Raw genomic sequence first — 19,393 nt, forward strand, 5'->3', positions numbered from 1 at the left:
TTCCTTAAGCATCTTTATAACCATTGCTTTTTGAACTGTATGTCTGATAGGTTGCTTGCCTCAATTTCATTTAGTTCTTTTTCTGGAGATTTCTTCTTTTCTCCCATTTTGGGGTGGTTTCTTTACCTCCCCATTTTAGCTGTCTCTTTGTATTTGCTTCTATGTATTAGATAGGACTGCTATGCCTCCCAGTCTTTGTGGGATGGACTTATGTAGAAAGTGTCTTGAGAGGTAGAGGGTATAGTCTCTTTGTTCACCTGAGCTCTAGTAATGCACCATTTTTTGCATTCTTTGGGCTCTCCTGTTGTAATTGAAACTTGATTGTTGATGTCCCATTCATGGGAGGAGTCTCCTCTCTGATTTGCTGCCCATGAGGTTCAACCCCAATGTTGTAGTGTCAGCTGTTAAACAGGTGCGCTTTGGGTCCTATTTGTGGGGCTTGCTGGATTTTGCTCTGATGTTGTTGAATGGTCCCTTTGGTATGTCTATTCTGGGCCTCCTGGGAGCTTCTCTAGTGTAGGTGAATGTGAGTAACTGTCCCTTTCTGGCCCTGGGCAACTTGATTGAGGTCCAATAGGTTCAATCCCCTAGTAGTCCAGTGTTTGGGGACTCTTTAGCCCAGATGCTGGGTCTGCCTTGAGTCTCATACCTCTATTGACCTTGTTCTGAGCTGTACTCCCTTCCCCCACAGAGCTGGTCCTGCAGGTGTCAGCTTCAGGCACTTGGGGTCCCACTGGCTTTTGCCTCATTGAGCAGTCTGGGGTGGGACTGATCCTTGGCCCCCCTGGGAAAGGGGCCACATCCGCTGCCACCCACTCCCAGTTTCCTGTCCCAGCTCAGGGCCTGAAGGCCCTGGTGGGGTCGGGAGAGGAGGAGATGGTTATTGGGCTGGGCACGGAAGGAACAGAAGCCAGACAAGGACACTGCTGCTGCAGTTCCCCACCTCCACCCTCCTCCTTCCCTCGCTGCCGGGCCGCCACCGCAGCAGGTGGGCGCCGACTGGGGCCTGCTGGCCGGGGGGAGGGACGGGGCACAGGAGGTTGGCTGCCAGCCCCGAGAAGGGAGCCAGCCCTTGGTCCCCCTGGGAAAGGGGCCACGTCTGCCGCCACTCACCCCCGGTTCCCCATCCCAGCCTGGGGCCCAGCCCCGATTGGGCAATTGGGGCCTGCCAGCCGGGGGGACCATGGGAAGTTGGCTGGCCGGGGGAGGTTGCTGTGGGAGTGCACTGACCACCAGGGGCAACCCCTGTGTTGAGCGTCTGACCCCTGGTGGTCAGTGCGCATCATAGCGACTAGTCGTTCCAGTCATTTGGTCCTAATGGTCACTTAGACTTTTATATATATAGATTATATAAAATGTTGACTCAGTTATAAACTCAAATTTACAAAACAAGGCATCTTCAAAGACATCTGGGTTCCATCACAGTCTTTGTTATTATCATTTATGTCAAAATTTCATCACACACAACAAATCCCCTGGTGAGATTCAGCCCACCCCACCCTCTGGCAATCACTGACCTGGTATCTGTCCCTATAATTTTGCCTTTTACAGAATATTATATAAATGGGATAGTAAAATTTGTAGCTTTGGGAGTCATTTAGCAAAATGCATTTGAAGTTCATCAACGGTGTTTGGGTACCAACAGTTCATTCATTTTTGTTGCTAAGTAATATATGTGGTTCAGAGGTACCACATTGACCTGTTGAGGGACATTTGGGTTGTTTCCAGACAGTTGTTTTCACAATTTGTCTTTTTTGATAGGTCTGGTGAATCTGGCCCTTTTAGACTCTTCCAACCAAACAGTAAAAGAAAATACTGATCTGTTCCTGTGTTCTCAAGGGCCTTGGCCAGCATCAAGATAATTAAATTCCATTTCCCAGAAGTTGACAAAATACCTCCGAAACTCAACACCACTTTTGTTCCCATTTGCCTCTGATCTATGGTTCACCACACGCCAAATGGCTGTTCTCACTGGAGCTAACACACACTGTTTGGATACAGAATTCTCAGCTTTTATTCCTATATTTTATAAGCAAAATCCTTTTTATCACCTATGAATGATTTTGAGAAAGGCTCTGGCCTCTACTATGGGCTCACCCACAGCCATGCTTGAAGATCTTCAGTGAAACAAAGCAGAATGAACCCCACCCCCATGAGTCCAAGGTCTGTTATTTGGTCACCAGGAATGATGCCCTGAGGACATTTTCTGTTTTAGGATGTTTCTTGAAAATAAACTCTTTTACTTGGAGAAAGAAAAGGGTTTTATCACTATTTCCATCCTTTTCCACTTCATTCTTAGTAACCTATTTGTGTATTAACTCTACCTCTCTGTCTCAGACTCTCTCTGCCTCTCATCATTCACACAGTACCCTCCTCCTTACAAAAAGGATCTGAGATGGCTTAAGAAATGCTTTGAAGGTTACAAAATGTAAAATGATCTGGGGAAACTGAGGTTAAATGAAATATAAAAGTAGGAAAGATCCTTTGTAAGGTCTGATAAATTCTCTCTTAGAGATGGACCACAATTTTAGCTTTGAGTTTTCTAGGAGTCAATTCAAAGAGAAAAACAGGATCAGTCCCATAATACATAGCCCATATCGTTTATTGAGTTTTAAACAAGTGTACACACACACACACACACACACACACACACACACACACACACACACACACTGAGGCCTGACTGGTGTGGGTCTTACTCTATTACTGAGACCTACTGAAATTCCTTCATGATGCCGTTTCTCAATGGCATCCTTGAATCCCTTCAGCCATGAATCCTCTGCAGCAGCACTCCTCAAAATGCAGTCCAAGGACACCTGCATCCAACTCTCCTAAGGAGATTATTCAAAATGCAAACTCCTCTTGGTGGACCCAGAATTCATTTTTTCTAACAAGGCCCCAGCTGATTCTTAAGCATACTGACACTTGAGAGTCAGTGCTTAATGGCTCCGAGTTTAGATCAAGATTGTCCCAGCCTCAGGCTCCACTCCCCAAGTAGACTGTATCTGGGGTGCCCTGGCAGTAACCAACTGGATAGATCACTATAGGGAATCTACTTGAGGGCTGAGCCCTGTGCCTGGCACCTAGTAGGAGGCCCAGGTGTGCATATGGAAGGAAAGCAGGAGAATGATGCACTAAAAGCAGCAATCTCTACTAAGAGCACCCTGACTTACCATGCTCCATTCTGTGTTAAACCATTTGGCTCCACAAGGCTTCAGGTGGCAGGACTGTTGGCTGGGGGGTTTCTCTAGGAAGGAACATTCATAGGGGTCCAGCACTTCAAAGGTGTCTGCATTCTTCCTAACACAAATCACCTCCCTCTGTTGGGTCCCACTGCCACACTCTATGGAGCACTAAAGAAGGAAGCAGAGAAAGATGGTATCACATCACGGGAAGGAGATGAGAATGACAGTCCATCAGGGTATGTCTGCACATGCTTTCTATCATCAATTCAGTGAGGAAGAGCCCAAGGGCATTGGAAAACGTTTCTAGAAGAGCAGTTGCCCACGAATTCCAATTTTCCTAACAGTTCCGTGTCTGGGACAGAGAATGGGTGTCCTGAGTCATCATGGCTTCAGGCTATTGGTCACTGAGATCATGGTGTCCTCTGTGCTGAGACTGAAATGGTTCCCCTTAGACTCCCCTACAGGAACACACCAGGCAATCACTTTGCTTGTTTCTGTCCAGGAGACTCTTACAGACCCCTGACTGTAAGACAATAAACTAACACATTAATTTTCTGCTAGTCCCTTAATGGGCAGACACTGGGGATGAATTAGTCTCTCAGAGCCTGCACACTTGTGCATGAAGGACTAAGTTAAAATTCACTGAGACATACAAAACTGAATAGAAGATTCTGGACTTGGGACAATATGGCCAACCCTCCCTTCCCAACAGCATGGCCAGCAGGAAGCCTTTCACCATGGGGCCCATTCCTCTCACTTCCCTGGGGTCTGAGCACAGAGGCCAGACAATTACATACATTGATGCATTTTGTTAGCTTATGGAAATATGATGCATATAACTATGCACAAATCTATTACTTTGTAAAGCGTTTTTTATTCACATTTGGTTTACTCAATATATCTTGATTAAAAAGTTTAAAACTTGTGTTTTATAGGCCTTCAGAGACTTTAAAGAATCCACTACCTTTATGAAAAGATTTAACAATGTCTATAGCTAAAGTTCTTAACATTAGCCTTGCTTCTGTAGGCAGGCACATGGTCAAACAAAAATGGGGGTCAGGGGGACCACAGAAAAGGAAAAATCCAAGCCAATAGACTATGACTTGGTCACATGGGGCACAATAAGCACCCAGATTGGCAATTTCTGCTTTGTGCCTTCTTTTCTGCCATCTTCATAGGCATCCAGGGAACCTCCTTAGCTTGTATTTCCTATTTTCTTCCATGTTAGTTAATCTTCTTGTGCTGGAGGTTAAGTCCAATCCCAGCATCACAGGCAGACTGTATTCTATCTATTTGGTGTGTACAGTGTGTATTAATGATGTACCCAACATGGGATTTCCCTGGATGTGATCTTTCTCATCTGTGTGTAACAATACTCATCATAACATGTTAGTTCATTATTGATCTGGCACATTTTTAGTATATTTATGTTTTGAAGTGGTTGAGATCATAGGATTCAAAGATTTTCATATTGTTTTTCACTTGCCACTGTATCAATGCACTTTCCACATCTTCCTAATTATCATTGTTGCACATAATATTTTAAGGAGTTATGATATACCATAATATACTGCCCTGCTGTCATGAACATCTCTGTCAAAAAGCCTTTTCTCTTCTATTAATTATTTCCTTAAAATGAATCCCCAGGAGTGGGGTAAGGCAAATGAACATTTATATGGTTCTTGACTTTTATTACTTTCCAAAGGGGTTATATCAATTACAAAGGAAAGGCAGTCCATTTTTCTCAGGGTCTATGTTTAAAGCTACGTAAAATAAATAAAATTCTATATGGAGCCAGAGATCCTGATAATGTGTAAATCATGATCATCAGCCAAAAAGTCCTTGGAGAACCAGCCAGCTCTGGGAGCCAAATGCTAAGTGGTCCAAGAACTCAAAATACTGATGGTAATCATAACAAAAAAAATAGGAGGGAATGATATTTTCCACATTTTCTAAGAGAGTTCATGCTCAATTTTGGCACAGTAAGGAAAACATTAATTGATCAATTAAGTCACTTTATTAAAATATTCAGTTCTTTATAATGAACAACCTTAATTTTTTCTTTTTATGCTTCTTTATTTCTCCAGCTTTATTGAGGTATAATTGACAAACAAAATTATAATATATTTAAACTGATGATTTCTTATATGTATACATTTTTAAAGGATTCTCACATTGATTTAACACATACTTTACCTTTCTTTTCTGTGTGAACACTTAAGTTCTACTGTCTTAGCAAATTTCAGTTATACAGTACAGTGTTATGAACTATAGTCACCATGATATACATTAGAACTTTAGACCTCATTCATCTAGTAAAAGTTTTACCAACCTCTTCCCACTTCCTCCACTCCAACCCCTGGAAATCACCATTCTACCCTCTATCAGTTTGTTTTTTAAAAATTCCACATATAATTGATACCATGCAGTATTTGTCTTTGTCTGACTTATTTCACTTAGCATAATACCCTCCAGGTTCATCCATATTGTTGTAAAGGGCAGGATTTCCCTTTTTTAAAAAGCTGAATAATATTCCTATTCATATTTTCTTATCCATCCATCTGTTGGTGGACACATACATAGGTTGTTTCCATACCTTGGCTATTGTGAATAATGCTGCTTTGAGCATAAAAGTGCATGCAGATATATCTTTGAGATAATGATCTCATATCCAGATATAGGATTTCTGGGTCATATTTATTTCTGCTTCTGACACTCATATTCAGAAAAAACTGGCTTTATTAACAATGATAGCAGCAGTAGCTGTGGTTTATTGTACATTTATTGTATTTCAGGCATTGTGCTACATACTTAAAAAACATTACTTCATTTCTTCTAAAAATAATCTCTAAGGTGCTGTTGCTACTATCATTTTATAGACAAAGAAACCATGCTACACCATGAGTTTCCCTGAGGGCAGGAATATTTATTGTGTTCAAGTGCTTAGAAGAGAACATAATAAATGCTCAATAAATAGTGTTGACTGAATGAGGCTCCAAGAGCATAAGCAACTTCTTCAGGGTCATGGGTAACACAGCTGGGATTCAAACCTAGACATACCAGGTCCAGTTCCTAACCCCTCTGCTATGCTGCCTCTTCCAGGGACAGGCAGACACACCCAGTTCTGGCCACTCACCTGACTCCAGCTCCCAGCAAACCACTCCACCTTGCCCATGCAGGGCCCGTTGTCACACGGAGTGGCCTCTGCCGGCCGGTTGTTCCCACAGCCCTCCAGAGGCAGGCTGCTGATGTGGTTGGTCATGCACACCACCGAGCGTGTCCGCACTCCAGCCCCGCACTCCGCTGAACACTGTGAGACAGAAGATGGACACAGTAGAGGGGAGGCCTCTCCCCCCAGGTTCTTAAGCCACATTCAAATGATTCCAAGGAGGTTTCCCCACCAACTGTTTGCCCTGGAAATGTCTGACCACTTCTCATGCACGGCCTGCTCCATCATGGGACATGAGTATGGCATATCTCCTGGCCTTAGATTTTCTGGGACAGTCTTCATTCCATTGTTGCGATTGATATGCTTACACTTGTCAATCTATCTGTTCTGGCTTTGGATTTCAAAAACATATTCAGCAGAAGAAGAGCATGAAAACGGGGGCACACGTCTGCATACTGGTAGTGAGTCTGGGCTGGTCTGAGGAAGGAGGAGAACTGGCATCTGTCACCTCAACAATGCTGCCTAATATTAAGGCACATGGTTGTAGTCCCTGAAGGGCACAGCTGTGATGGTGTACCAGGAGGCAGCCTGGTATAAAGAGAGCCTGGACTGGGAACCGGTCATATTGGTGTTAATATCACTACCAGTTGTGTGGCCTGGGGCAAGTGACCTGAGCCTCTCACTTCTGGCATGCTTACCTGGACCGTGGGCATGGGAACACAGTCCTGGCAGCATTTCAGGGAATGAATGACATGTAGAGAGCAGGTGCTCAATGAACCCATGCAGTAGGTACTCAATAATGGTATGCGGGGCTTTAAAGGGCCGAGACCTACATCTCTACTCTAAGAGAAACCAAAGCTCACAGGATTAAGCCTTCACTTAAAGCCACATAACTGTCATTACTACAATCTCACTCTGTCCTCACCCAGGACACAGTAAACACTCCCCCGAGTCACACCCTGAAGCTCTGAGAGCATTTCCCATCTGCCTTGAAATACTTTGGAATGCTGCCTTTTTTTGCTTCTCATCCTGTATTTTCAGGGCATCTTCATGTGGGTGTCCCATCGATACCTCATGTCCAACAGGTGAAATGATGGGATACCACCTTCATCACCATTCCCATTCCTCCTCTGGGTTTTCCAATGTGTATTCAAATGCATATCTGGATTCAAAACCGACTGCTCTTTGGCCTCCTGGTTTCCCATATCTCGCCAGCTAGCAGGTCTCATCGATTCTAGTTTAAGCACATTTGTCTGTCTTGTCCCTGCTTTGGGTGGTTCCCAGCACCCTGACATTCTTCTCCCGGACTGTGGCCACAGCTTCTCGCTCAGCTTCACCAGCTCTTCTTGTCACTGGGCTGCCAGATTCTGGTATATCCATGTTGAAATCCCTCTGTTGCTGGTCCATTCCTAATGACATTCACTATGGACTGCCCCTAAATGGCATTAAAGGTTTCCATTCTTCTAGACTACACTGGGAACACACTGTTTTTCTTTAAAAAAAAATATATGTATATATATATATTTTAAATTGATTTCATAGAGGAAGGGAGAGGGAGAGAAAGGCCAAAGAAACATCAGTGATGAAAGAGAATCATTGATCGGTTGCCTCCTGCATGCTCTACATTGGGGATAGAGCCCACCACCCGGGCATGTGTCCTGACTGGGAATTGAACTGTGATCTCCTGGTTCATAGGTCGATGCTCAACTACTGAACCACATCAGCTGGGCCACATTGATTTTCTTGATAGCGGTTTCCACATTATCACCATATGAACTTCTAAAACAATCATAGGGGCCAAATAGTTAGATGTAATATATGAAAACCACTGACTATCCTGGACAGAGCCAAGGTTCACTGTTCCCTGGCCACATGAAATGTTCCCAGCACTTTGTCCCTGCTGTTCCTTCTGTCTGGAGCACTCTTGCCCTTCCCTGGGACACTCAAAATCTGTTCAGGTTCAGCTCAAGTGCCATCTCCTCTGTGAAAGCTTCCCTGATTTCCCAGTTCAATATATCCTTCCCATCCTCAGAATTCCCATGACATCTTGTGGGAACCATGCCAGAGTCCGCCGGATGCTCAAGACCAATTGGAGTGTGAAAGGCCTTGTTTAGAGTACGCCAGATGGCCAAGGCCACTCTGAGCATGGGAATCTTAATCGGGGTGTCCAAGGACTATGCCAGTGCACAGCAAGGTCACTATTTGGCAAGAAGCCTCCTTCGTCTAAGTAGTATAATACATGTTACTGGCCATCTCGTGTGGTAGGGAGAAGCTGCTGAGGCTACTTAGGAGAGCTCAGAGCTCAGGTGCTGCTGCTGTGCTAGAGAGGCTCCTGGGACAGAGAGAGCTCAGGTGCTGCTGCTATGTAAGGCTGTGGGTACAGAGGCTACTACTGCTTTGTGGGAAAGATGCATTGTTAGCAGCTGGTGCATGGCTGCCTGTATGGGACTACTGTGAACAATTGTTTTGTTTGATGGCTCCTTATTAGCAATGGCCACTGGCTCCTACACTAGAGACTCATTCTTATACACCCACAACTTCTCATGGCCTTTCCTTCTACCACCTGGCGTTCAAGAAGGTCCAGCCCCTCGCAGAGGGGCTCAGCCCCCACAGTTAGTGTAGTAGGGCTGGTTTCAGAAGAATATGTGGACTCAGTGCAGCTGTGCTCTGACACATCTGTATTCTTCTGTCATCCTTTGTATTATGGTTATTTGTGTCCATTTTTTTTCCCCCCCATTATAGAAGTAGGCTCAGTGCCTCCATCACCTTTATTTCATTCTCAGTGAGCACCTTACCTATGGGTGAATCCCTGAATATCGGCTGAATAAATAAATATGATGGGGGTCCTCCCCCGCTCATTTTTCTCCTCTCATCAGCACCTTCCAATTCTGAAAGTGCCGTAACATGATGACCAAAGCCCTTCTAGGGATTTCTGCTGGGTCTTTTCTTAAAAATAGAGTCAGTGTTTGGTTTCTACCAACATTATCATCTTAAAAGTAAATAAAAGCAATATAACTTTAAATAAAATTTGAGAAAAGGAAGAAAAATACTAACAACCTCATTTCTTTATCAAAAATCCTACTTTTGTTTTTGTAACTTGCTGTCTAATCTTGTAAAATCATAACCCAGGATGAGTATCAAACATTTTCATGATCACTGACTGCTGAGCTGAGTCTGACTCCTCAGGGAGGGAACGCTGGAGCTAAGAACTCAGAGCTGGTTAGAACATGCCCCCGAATATGCTGTTGATTTGTTTTGGCCTGTTGATTATTTTGAGCTCCTGGCAATTAAGAAACAGCAGATGCAGGAGGCGCTCTCTGCCCTCCCCTTCCTGGCCTAGAAGCAGGGCATACATACCCTGAGAAAGGTGCCCTCCCAGTTCCAGGAAGAAGAGAACATTCTTATGGATGATGGGGAATCAAGATGAGTTTGTATAAGCAAACTTTACTATAACCCTTATCTTCCATTAGTTTCCCCCATATATTTCTTAGCCATTTTCCTACAATTTACTATTCCCAGAAGCCCAAACCCCTTTCCTTTGTCTAGTCACTTCACAACTTATCAGCCTTTGTTAAGATGTTACACAATCCCTCAAGTCTAACTGCTTCTCTGGGGTTTTCATTTCTTTCCTGTGAAGTCCCCTTCTCCCTATCCCCCACGCCATATAAAAACAATAACATCAGATACGATTTGTATGCTTTTCTCCTGTGAATCTGGTCACTGTCGGCTTAATCTGCAGCCCTCCGCTAAAGAACCTAAGAGAGTAAAGGAAAAGTTGTTTCCCCTTACAGGTTCACAAATGCTTTTCACGATTTTCGTTTTCACTGCGTTGTTATTAGAAATCTGCTTTCCAAACTAAGTAATCTTGGAAAAACCACATGCATTTTGGGAAAGTTTCCCCATATCCCTGTGCACTTAATTGAAAAGAATAATGTTAAGGACCAAGTCAATGCCCTGTGAGAGAACATCACAAGGATGAGCCCTGCGGAGGCTGCAGTGAAAAGCACAACCAATTTATATGTAAAAGGAGCTACTGACACAGAACCTGGCCAGGGAAGCCTAGCAGTAGAAATGAGAGGAGGGAGGGGTCCCCTCCAGGCAGCAGAGACTAACCTTCAAAGTGAGGCACCGAAACACCCCCATGCACTGTCCCTGAAGGATGTGCCTAAAAGAAGGACCAAGTCCACTTCAGAAAAGAACCTGACTCTGAAATGAACTTCTGGACAGATAAAGCACCGAGACACATGAAATTCCTAGGCAACCCTCTGGTAGGGATTGTCTTCTCACCCCAGCAACAGCTAAATGCTAAACTTGGCCGAGTGGCCCCTGAGGGACTATACGGTTCTAATGACTATTCCTGAACTTCAGTTTTATGCATCATCTTTCACAATTTAAATAACTCAATATCTTTACTTATTTCTTCTCTTGGAAAACATACTTAGAAATTAGGTGCTAGAAAATTGAGGCTGGTGGACTTTCTAAAAGACTTTTTTCTCTGTTGTGATTAAAAATCGCACAAATTTTTAAACCTGCCATTGATTTGCAGAACTAAAAAGTAAATGAAGCCTGAATCTAATAAGCCCCACCCTCAATTAAAAGTTCTTCAGCTACTTTTAATATCCATATATGCATAACCCATGGACACAGGCATGTGGTGAAGGCCTGGGTGGGGGCTGGTGCGGGCTGGAGGGGGTTAATAGGGAGAAAGGGGAACATCTGTAATACTTTCAACAATAAAAATAAATTTTTAAAAAGTAGCTGCAAGGATGTTTTTAAGGTGAGTCATCAAGTCAGCAAAACTATACATATTACCCTAGACCAGTGGTCGGCAAACTCATTAGTCAACAGAGCCAAATATCAACAGTACAACGATTGAAATTTCTTTTGAGAGCCAAATTTTTTAAACTTAAACTATATAGGTAGGTACATTGTTATTAACTTAATTAGGGTACTCCTAAGCCACACTCAAGGGGCCAAAGAGCCGCAGTTTGCCGATCACGGCCCTAGATGTTTAAGAGAAGGTTCAGATTGAGTTTACAATCTCGATTTATTTAGGCAGAGACCAATTAATTTTAAATCGGAAAACAGGCTACTCTTGGTATTCTGGTGCCAATTTCAATGTGTGTGCGGGGTCCCCACACCATCAAGCCATTTTCTGACACCAGCTGGATGTCCTGCCATTCAACTCCACTCTGACACTACCTGGAGATGGCATTAGACTCCACAGGTGACTGCCCACCCCCAACTTCAGCAGCCAATCCCAAGTCCAGTTTCTTACCTGTACTTCTGACCAACTGGCTAAAAATCCAAGGGTCCTAAGGCTCTTCTTCTCAGTTTGATTGCTTTGCTACAGCAGCTCACAGAACTCAGAGAAACATTTTGCCAGTTTATTATACAAAGATGTAACCCAGGACCAGCCAGACGGAAGAGAAGCACAGGAAAAGGCATGTGGGAAGGGGTGCCGAGCCTCCATGCCCTCTCCAGATTCATCACTCTCCCCCATCTCCATGTGTCCACTAACCCCAGGCTCTTAGAACCCCATCAGTTTGGGTTTTGATGGAGGCTTTATGTTGACAAGAAGAAGAAAGCAGCCCACAGGAAACGCTCCTGGCATGCCAGTCTCATCTAGGTCATAGTTTCAAAGGTTATTCCCTCATGCTCACTCAGCAATGTGACAGAGGAGGAAACCGAGAGGCAGGGAGCCAGCAGCTTGCTCAGGGTCTCATAAGAAATAATTCCTGAGGAAAGGGTGCCAACAGCAATTCCCCTCCTTAAACACAATAGCACCCCTTCCCACTCATCTACTCAAAATAATCAGGAACAATGATCTATTTTGGGGATCGATAAAGCAAACTTACTTATATCATGCATAGGACACTTACATGGCTTAACACATCTTTTCCAAAGAAGTTCTCTAAATGGAAGAATAAAGTGCTCATTCTTTGCTGTATTTGGAATTCTAAGACAAGGGTTAGATCCAACAAGTACTTACTTAAAATACAAAGCAGAGAGTCTTTATTGGAGGGAAAATAGCTAGTGTGTAAATTTACTTGTAGAGTTTTACTGTTCTAAGGAAATATGGGAGACACACAGAGGAATGAAACATTGCAGTTTTCCTCCACATAGTTGCTTTTTTCTTTGTACACAGGTCATTCTGAGCCCATTGCTTTTTTCAAAGCATGGCAAATGTAGAGAGATGGAATTAAAAACGGTAAAGAATAAGTGAAATAAAAGAATTATAAAAGCGATCTCAGTTGCTGCTTGGGAGAGTCTAAATTGAAATAATCCTCTGGAGAGAAATTTGCCAAAATATGTCAAGAGTTCTAAAGGAGTTCACAGCATTTGGTCAAATAATTATACTTCCTAAACATTATTTTAGGAAAACAAAGAAAAGTGCATATAAAGATTTATACATAAGAATATTTACTGAGCTCAGTGGTTGAGCGTTGACCTATGAACCAGAAGGTCATGGTTCCATTCCTGGTCAGGGCACACGCCCGGGTTTCATGCTTGATTTCCAGTGTGGGGCATGCAGGAGGCAACCAATCAATGATTCTTTCTAATCATTAATGTTTCTTTCTCTCTCACTCTCCCTTCCTCTCTGAAATCAATAAAAAAAGAATATTTACAGAAATATTATTAAAAATAGTAAAAAAATTAGCAAAAAATATCCTCAATCATTTAGAAATAGGGCATTATTAGTTCAATTATAATAATCATACAATATCTTATTCTAATTAAAAAACATGCTTTTAATGTTTTTAATCCCATTAAGATGTTTACAATACAAAAGTGAAAAAATCAGGTTAACAAATTATACATATATTATTATATCTTTAAGATATATATATAAATACTATGTATGCAAAGTATGTATGAGTTGAAAAAAGCTTGTCAGTAGAGCTTAAAAGTCTTAAATTGTTAGATTGAAGAGATTATAGGTATACTTTGAGATTCTTTTCATATTCTTTATAATAGTTTATATTACTGTATGAGCAGAAAAATGAACTATTTTCAAAAACATCTTTCCAATATAAAAAGAAGGCCCAGTAGCATTGTTTTCATTAATTTGCTTATACACTAAATTAGGCAGGTTTATTGTGAGTACAAACAAATTCTGGCTAGAAATCTGGAAAGACAAAATCAGTTGGAGGAAGTGGGAATGTTTAGCCTGGAGAAAGAGTGGGAGGGGCTCCCCAGCACCTTTGGTCTGCAGTGTAAGGACAGTGCACACACGCACTTCTGACAGGGCATGCTGGGAGCTGGCGAGAAAAACTTGGGTTCAATGAGGAAGGAAACCTGACACTGGGTTGTACAAGAAGCTGATGTCATTGGTTCAACACACAGGGAATTTCTGACAAAGGGATCAGACTTATGTCAGGGACGCTGTCAAGGACTCCTTATGCTGCAAGGGAGGTGCTCAAAGTGACCCCTGACACCCCCCAGCACTGCGTCCGCAAGGCCAGGAGCCATGTGCTTGCTGGGAGGGGAAGCAGGGGGGGGGGGCAGGGTACGCAAACAGAACCCTGCAGCTCTGCTGGACTCAGCCTTAGGGGCAGAGGTCTGAGTCAATGGACACCTTTGGTTAGCACCTTCCTGATGGCTAATTTGGTGTGTTAGAGTCCAGGGCTGGGCCTGGAGGCACAGTGAGCTGCTCACCCTAAGGGCTCAGTGCTTTCGCTAAAGGCCCTCTCTCTCTGGGGACTGTCTTGGGGCTAAGGGGCAGGGGCTGTTTGCCACGAGGAGATAAACCACCTGATGGGAATCTCTGGGGGGATCTCTGAATGTGGAGTGAAGGCTGCATTTACAGGTTTGTTCTTCCTTTCCTTCCCAGCAGCACCCCCATGGCGTGGGGCATGGATTGTTTTATTGTGCTGAGAGGGAGGCTGTGAAGGAAACCCATGTGAACACCTGCAGGGTGATGTCCAGAATACTCAGCAACTGGTCCACAGTGAGCACTGACCAGTCAGAGTGGATGCTGACCAGCTGGAATCAACCAACAGGGTGGATGGCCCCCATCCTCTGATGTGCCCCTTACTCCTCCCAGCTGGACATACTGCACTGTCTGTGGCTCACATGGCACTGGGGGGAAGGCTTGGGAGCTCAGGGTACCTCCTAAGACCTGCAGCCTTGGCACCATCGGGAGCTCCTTAGAAATGCAGGATCCGGGTCAGCCCACCCCGGCTGACCAGATTCTGTGTAACAAGGTGCCCGGTGATCCAGAGGCACCGATACTTGGAAGCACCGTGGAGATTCACAGGATAGAAAGCCTGCAGTAGTTCATTTATGGGCCTTTCCCCCGAGTCAGAAATTACCCTTGGGATTCTGGGCTAGTAATTCATCTTTGTATGTTTTTGGGGGCACCTTGTGACACCCACTCCCACACTTAGCCCAGCAGACTCCCCTCCCCCCTCCAGGAGCCCCACTCCGCTGCCACCACACTCACCCTCTCACCCCACTCGGTGAGGAACCAGCTCCTCGCACAGGGCCCCATGTCGCAGTTCTCAACGTCATTGGGCCGGAGCTTCATGTTGCATTCCTCGTCGTCAACCACGTCCCCGATGTTGCTCACACACTTCACGTCCCGGGTCCTCTGCCCCACTCCACAGGGCACGGAGCACTGCAACACAGCAAGCTGTCAGCAGGCGGGCAGCATCAGCTTGAGCGCCCTCTTGTCACCTGCCCCCTAAGCAGAGGGCTGGGGAGACTCCCCGAGTTGCTAGGTCCCCCACATGCAATGCTACCTCAGGAGAATCCCAGCCCTGATCATTTCACAGGCCCTTTCGCTAAGACCTTCTTTGATATCTTGCCTGCTCTGTCCATCTGAGCCTGTTCTGTCATCTAGAGAATGGGAGAGAAGATGGGGAGGAGACGACTCTACCAGAATTTGCCAACCTTCCCTCCACCATGACGAGCTTTTGCACATGGCTCCCCTGGGCTCCCCTGGGCTCTCCAGTCGAGTCGGCCGTGGTGACACGCTGGCTTTAACTCTATCGAGCTATGGCACATGCTATGGTTTATAAAGGTGGCCGCCCAGAGCCCGTGGACAGGTTCTCTCCTGGGGGACTCAGGGTCCTTCCAAGTCAGGTCTTGGAGGGGGAGGCAGGAGGGAAGTGTGGGCCTTGGAGGGGGTGCTCCAGAGCAGGGCCCCCCCTCCACGTACCGAGGTCCAGTCCGTCCGGATCTGCCACTCACTGCAGATCTTGAGCTGGCAGGTGCTGGTGGTCTCGGGCTTCTCCAGGTGCTGGCAGCGGTAGGGCTGCACCGTCAGGCTCCGGTTGGCGTACACCTGGCGGCACAGAACCTGGCGATGCTGCATGCCCAGGCCGCAGGTTTTGCTGCACTCGGACCACTCCCCGATGTCCCAGCTGGCTCAGGAAGGAGAGAGGGGCAGGGACAGATCGCTTCAGTCAGCAGGAAGAGGGCAGGGACAGATCGCTTCAGTCAGCAGGAAGAGGGCAGGCGCTGAGCTGCCTTACACAGAACCATCAGAATCCTCGTGGGTGACCCGGCTCCCAGGGCATTGCTTACCAGTCTACCTATGGGCCACCGACTCTGTAAAGAAATTAGGTTTGTCCCACATGCTATTTGCCAGTGAGTATATGCAACTTAAGAAAATTGAGAAGGTACAAATGTATCTAGTAGAAAACCCCACATAAACAAACTCCAAAGCTAGTTTCATTACCTTGTAGGACATTAACCCATTTTGGAACTAAATTAGAAATCTGAGCCCAGCATTCTTTATTTTTCATGAACTATTTACGCATCAGTCTCATATTTCCTCCTTGTGCCACCCTGCTCATCAGGTGTTCAGATGAGAATATGTTTTTATTACTTTGAGAATTAAGTTTCGACACCTTTTGGGCCCTTTCCCCATGTTCTCCTGAAAGTGTCCTATGTGTCATTCAGGAACCAGTCCAAGGCTTCTCTGAGGGGCTCTTTCTGGTTTCTCCAGGCAGATGTGGTGTGCCTTTCATTATTCTCTCTGTACACAGCTCTCCTCCGGCACTGACTACACTGGATTGTAGTTCATTGTTTCCCTCTGTTTTCCTTGTCAGGCAAAACCCTAATTGCTCTAATTCCCAAAAGGGTGGGCTCCTGGGAGTGTGCTGACCTGCTAAAGGCTACAGACTCCTGTGTTGATCCTGAAAGACAGGTGCTCTTGCTAAACAGACTGCATCTTATGCAAAGACCAAGTCTCATGTTTCTAAATCAGATGTAGACTGATTTAAAAATGAGATTATATCTGCTACCAAGGTCCTACGCACAAGCAACCAGAAGAGACATGATAATGGGGATGGAAGCAGAGAGGGCGTCTTACAAGGCTGGGCAAGGGAAGATGCTGCAGGGCTCCTCCTCGGGGGTCGGCTTCGTGCTGGAGTCACAGTAGCTCTCGGGAACCTCTTCATGAGTGTTTCTGTGCACACAGCGAAAAATGGGGTACTGCGATCCTAGAAAGACAAGGACAACGTCTGAAGGGCAGTCCGCACACCTGAATGTTGGTCTGTGGTGGAGATGCACAAAGACCCAAGTGCTGATGAAGAGGCGACAGAAACAGAACAATCCACACGCACATTCCCACGCAAGGGCTTTGCTCAGCATTGTGGGTGCAGAGGAAAGTAGGAATCGTTCTTGCCCTCAAAGAGCTTACAGTCTATTGGTGAACATGGTTTGAAATGCTCAAAGGCAGATATAAACCAATTTCCATAATAGTTTTTTATATCACTGTGCCGAGGAGAGATTATAAAATAAGCACAAACGATAACTTCTTGAAGGTTTTCTGGAGCCATCAAAGCGAAAGGGCCTGAGAGGGCTCCAGCTGCATCCCAGAGAAAGGGTTCGGTGGGGAACCTGTTTGCACCTGGGTCTTGAAGGGCGGGAGCTGTCCAAGTCGCTGAGCTAGAACAAAAGTGCCCGACAAACTGGCCTGCAAGCACCAGATATGTTTAAGAGATAGTTAGGCTGGAGCAGAGAAATAAGAAGATTCAAGAAGAACTAGAAGCACAGCTGGCTTCCCCTATGTAAAGCATTTGACACTTTACTCTAATGTCCTGGTCCAGTGGTATTTTATTTATTTAAGAGTATATGTCTGCTTCCATGAGACAGTGAGCTTCTGAGGGACAGCACTAGTTCTGGGCATCTCTGTATCCCCAGTACCCAGCAGAGTAGTAGGTGTCCAATGAAAGTTTGTTGAATGAATATTTGTTAGCAGTCTAATATTTATTTTTACTACTTTGCTTAAAAAATCATACCAACTGCCTCAGATTTTTGTATTAAAAACACACACCTACACAGCCTAGTTTCATTGTCTTAAAATTTATAAATCTATTTTTGGGAAAAAAGAATTTGTTAAGTGGAATTTCTAGCTCTCAAAACAACTAAAAAACCTGCCAATTCGCAATTCTGCCTTCCTCTCTTTGCTACCCCCTGGTGGCAGCACTGAAGTATCAAGAAGGAAAGTTTACAAAGTGAGAAATGTGACCAGCTGAACCCGCACCCCAACTGCTGGGAGAGCGGGAGGCTTCTCACAAAGAGCTGACCACATCCCAGGCGAGGCCACCACAGTTCCTGCCCCCAGAGCACTAGCCTTATTCTATAGCGCTGTCTCGGCTCTGCTGCGAGTGGCCAGGCATTTACAGTTTCTGAACTGCCAGCTTGCTACAATTTTAATTGTAGTTAGAGGAATAATTTTTAATATGTGTCTCAATATTTCATCAGCCATGAGCAGTGGTTCACTGCCTCTTTAAGCTGGTCTTGTGTGACATTGAGCCAGAGGGTAGTTTTGTAAAAAACTGGACAGTTTGTAAGACAGTTTTGAATCTGAAACACACACTCGCTTAAAGTACTCTGGCAGTAAAAATTTACAATGTGGCTATAACTTGAGACCATTATTTATAATAACATTCCAATTAAGCATCGTTATTAGCTGAGCAAAAAGCAGTACTGATTGTAAAATTAATAGGAAGCAAAAACTTTTGCGGAATTAAGTTTGGTCCAGCGATATATCTGCTTCCATTTAAGAAGGATCTTCAATTAAAGTGAACAAACATTCAGCACGTTGTTCTCAGTTAAAAGGTGCATAGATTCAGTGCATGGCTTTAAGGGTATCCATTGGGACTCAGCTATTAAGGGATTAAGTAAAAGTCTTATTTTGTAGCCTATCCCTTTCCCTTCAGACCACTTGAATTTTACTTTTCTACTTACAAGTTTGTGGGTTGAAAATAGTAACTACCCCAACCACTTGGAATTCAAGTGAGAGGGAGATTTAGTATTTCTAGGAAAAAGGATATGGACTACCATAGGAATGCTCTGTGTCTTGCAAAGAGGTGTCCTGCTTGGGCTGTTTGCACATGGCCTCGGCTGCCCTCCCCGACCCTCTCACCACCTTTACAGTACACTTGTCCATGGTCCAGCTCCAACGTTTAGCCGAGGAAATAAAGTCGGAGGCTCTCCCTCTTTCTCTGATGTTGAGAAAATACCAGATCTATAATTCTTGACTCCAGTGACCACGATGGTTTCTTTCTTTGGGTCAATTTTGATCTCTGCAGAAAGGGAGAAACCTGCCCATCTCTTCACTGTTCCAGCATGCCATTCAAGCAGGAACAGGGTGGTGAGGTCAGGTGCTGACTGGGCTTCAGGCAGCAGGAAGAACCTGGGATCAGTTTGGTTGGGTTATATGTTGGATGTATTGATCAAAACAGAAGTACATTAAGTTGGACAGGGCACTGTACCACAGGCAGAGGTCAGTAAGGCATTATGGAGAGATGGACAAAATAAGGAGCAAGAAGAAAATAAATAACTCCAGTGTGGAACTCCAGGTACCAACCAATCAGGCCAAGAGTTTGACCAGATAGAGGTCTTAGTAATGACTGGATGGAGTACAGGCCACACCTGAATGCCCGTGACAGGGCCCCTTCTGCGATGATGATGATGTCATGATGCTCACATTTACAGAAAGGGAAATTTTAATGTGACAGCATAGAAATGTGTGAAGGGCTGGAGAAGAGTTTGGGAGAGGGTCAGTGTGGGGACAAATGAT

General features: G+C 44.8%; 1 protein-coding gene across 1 annotated transcript in view; it reads right to left on the reverse strand.

Moving 5' to 3' along the window:
- The window catches only part of THSD4 (thrombospondin, type I, domain containing 4), a 329,142-nt gene that overhangs the window by 18,733 nt on the left and 291,016 nt on the right, over positions 1-19,393 (reverse strand). Inside the window, exons 6-10 of the mRNA XM_014530493.1 lie at positions 16,676-16,805; positions 15,518-15,722; positions 14,801-14,974; positions 6,322-6,495; positions 3,174-3,353 (exon numbers count right to left, since the gene is read on the reverse strand). Coding sequence (XP_014385979.1) covers positions 3,174-3,353; positions 6,322-6,495; positions 14,801-14,974; positions 15,518-15,722; positions 16,676-16,805 — 863 coding nt within the window. The remainder of the gene's footprint in view (positions 1-3,173; positions 3,354-6,321; positions 6,496-14,800; positions 14,975-15,517; positions 15,723-16,675; positions 16,806-19,393) is intronic.

Source organism: Myotis brandtii, unplaced genomic scaffold (assembly GCF_000412655.1).
Source record: "Myotis brandtii unplaced genomic scaffold, ASM41265v1 scaffold74, whole genome shotgun sequence".
NCBI classification, from domain to species: domain Eukaryota; kingdom Metazoa; phylum Chordata; class Mammalia; order Chiroptera; family Vespertilionidae; genus Myotis; species Myotis brandtii.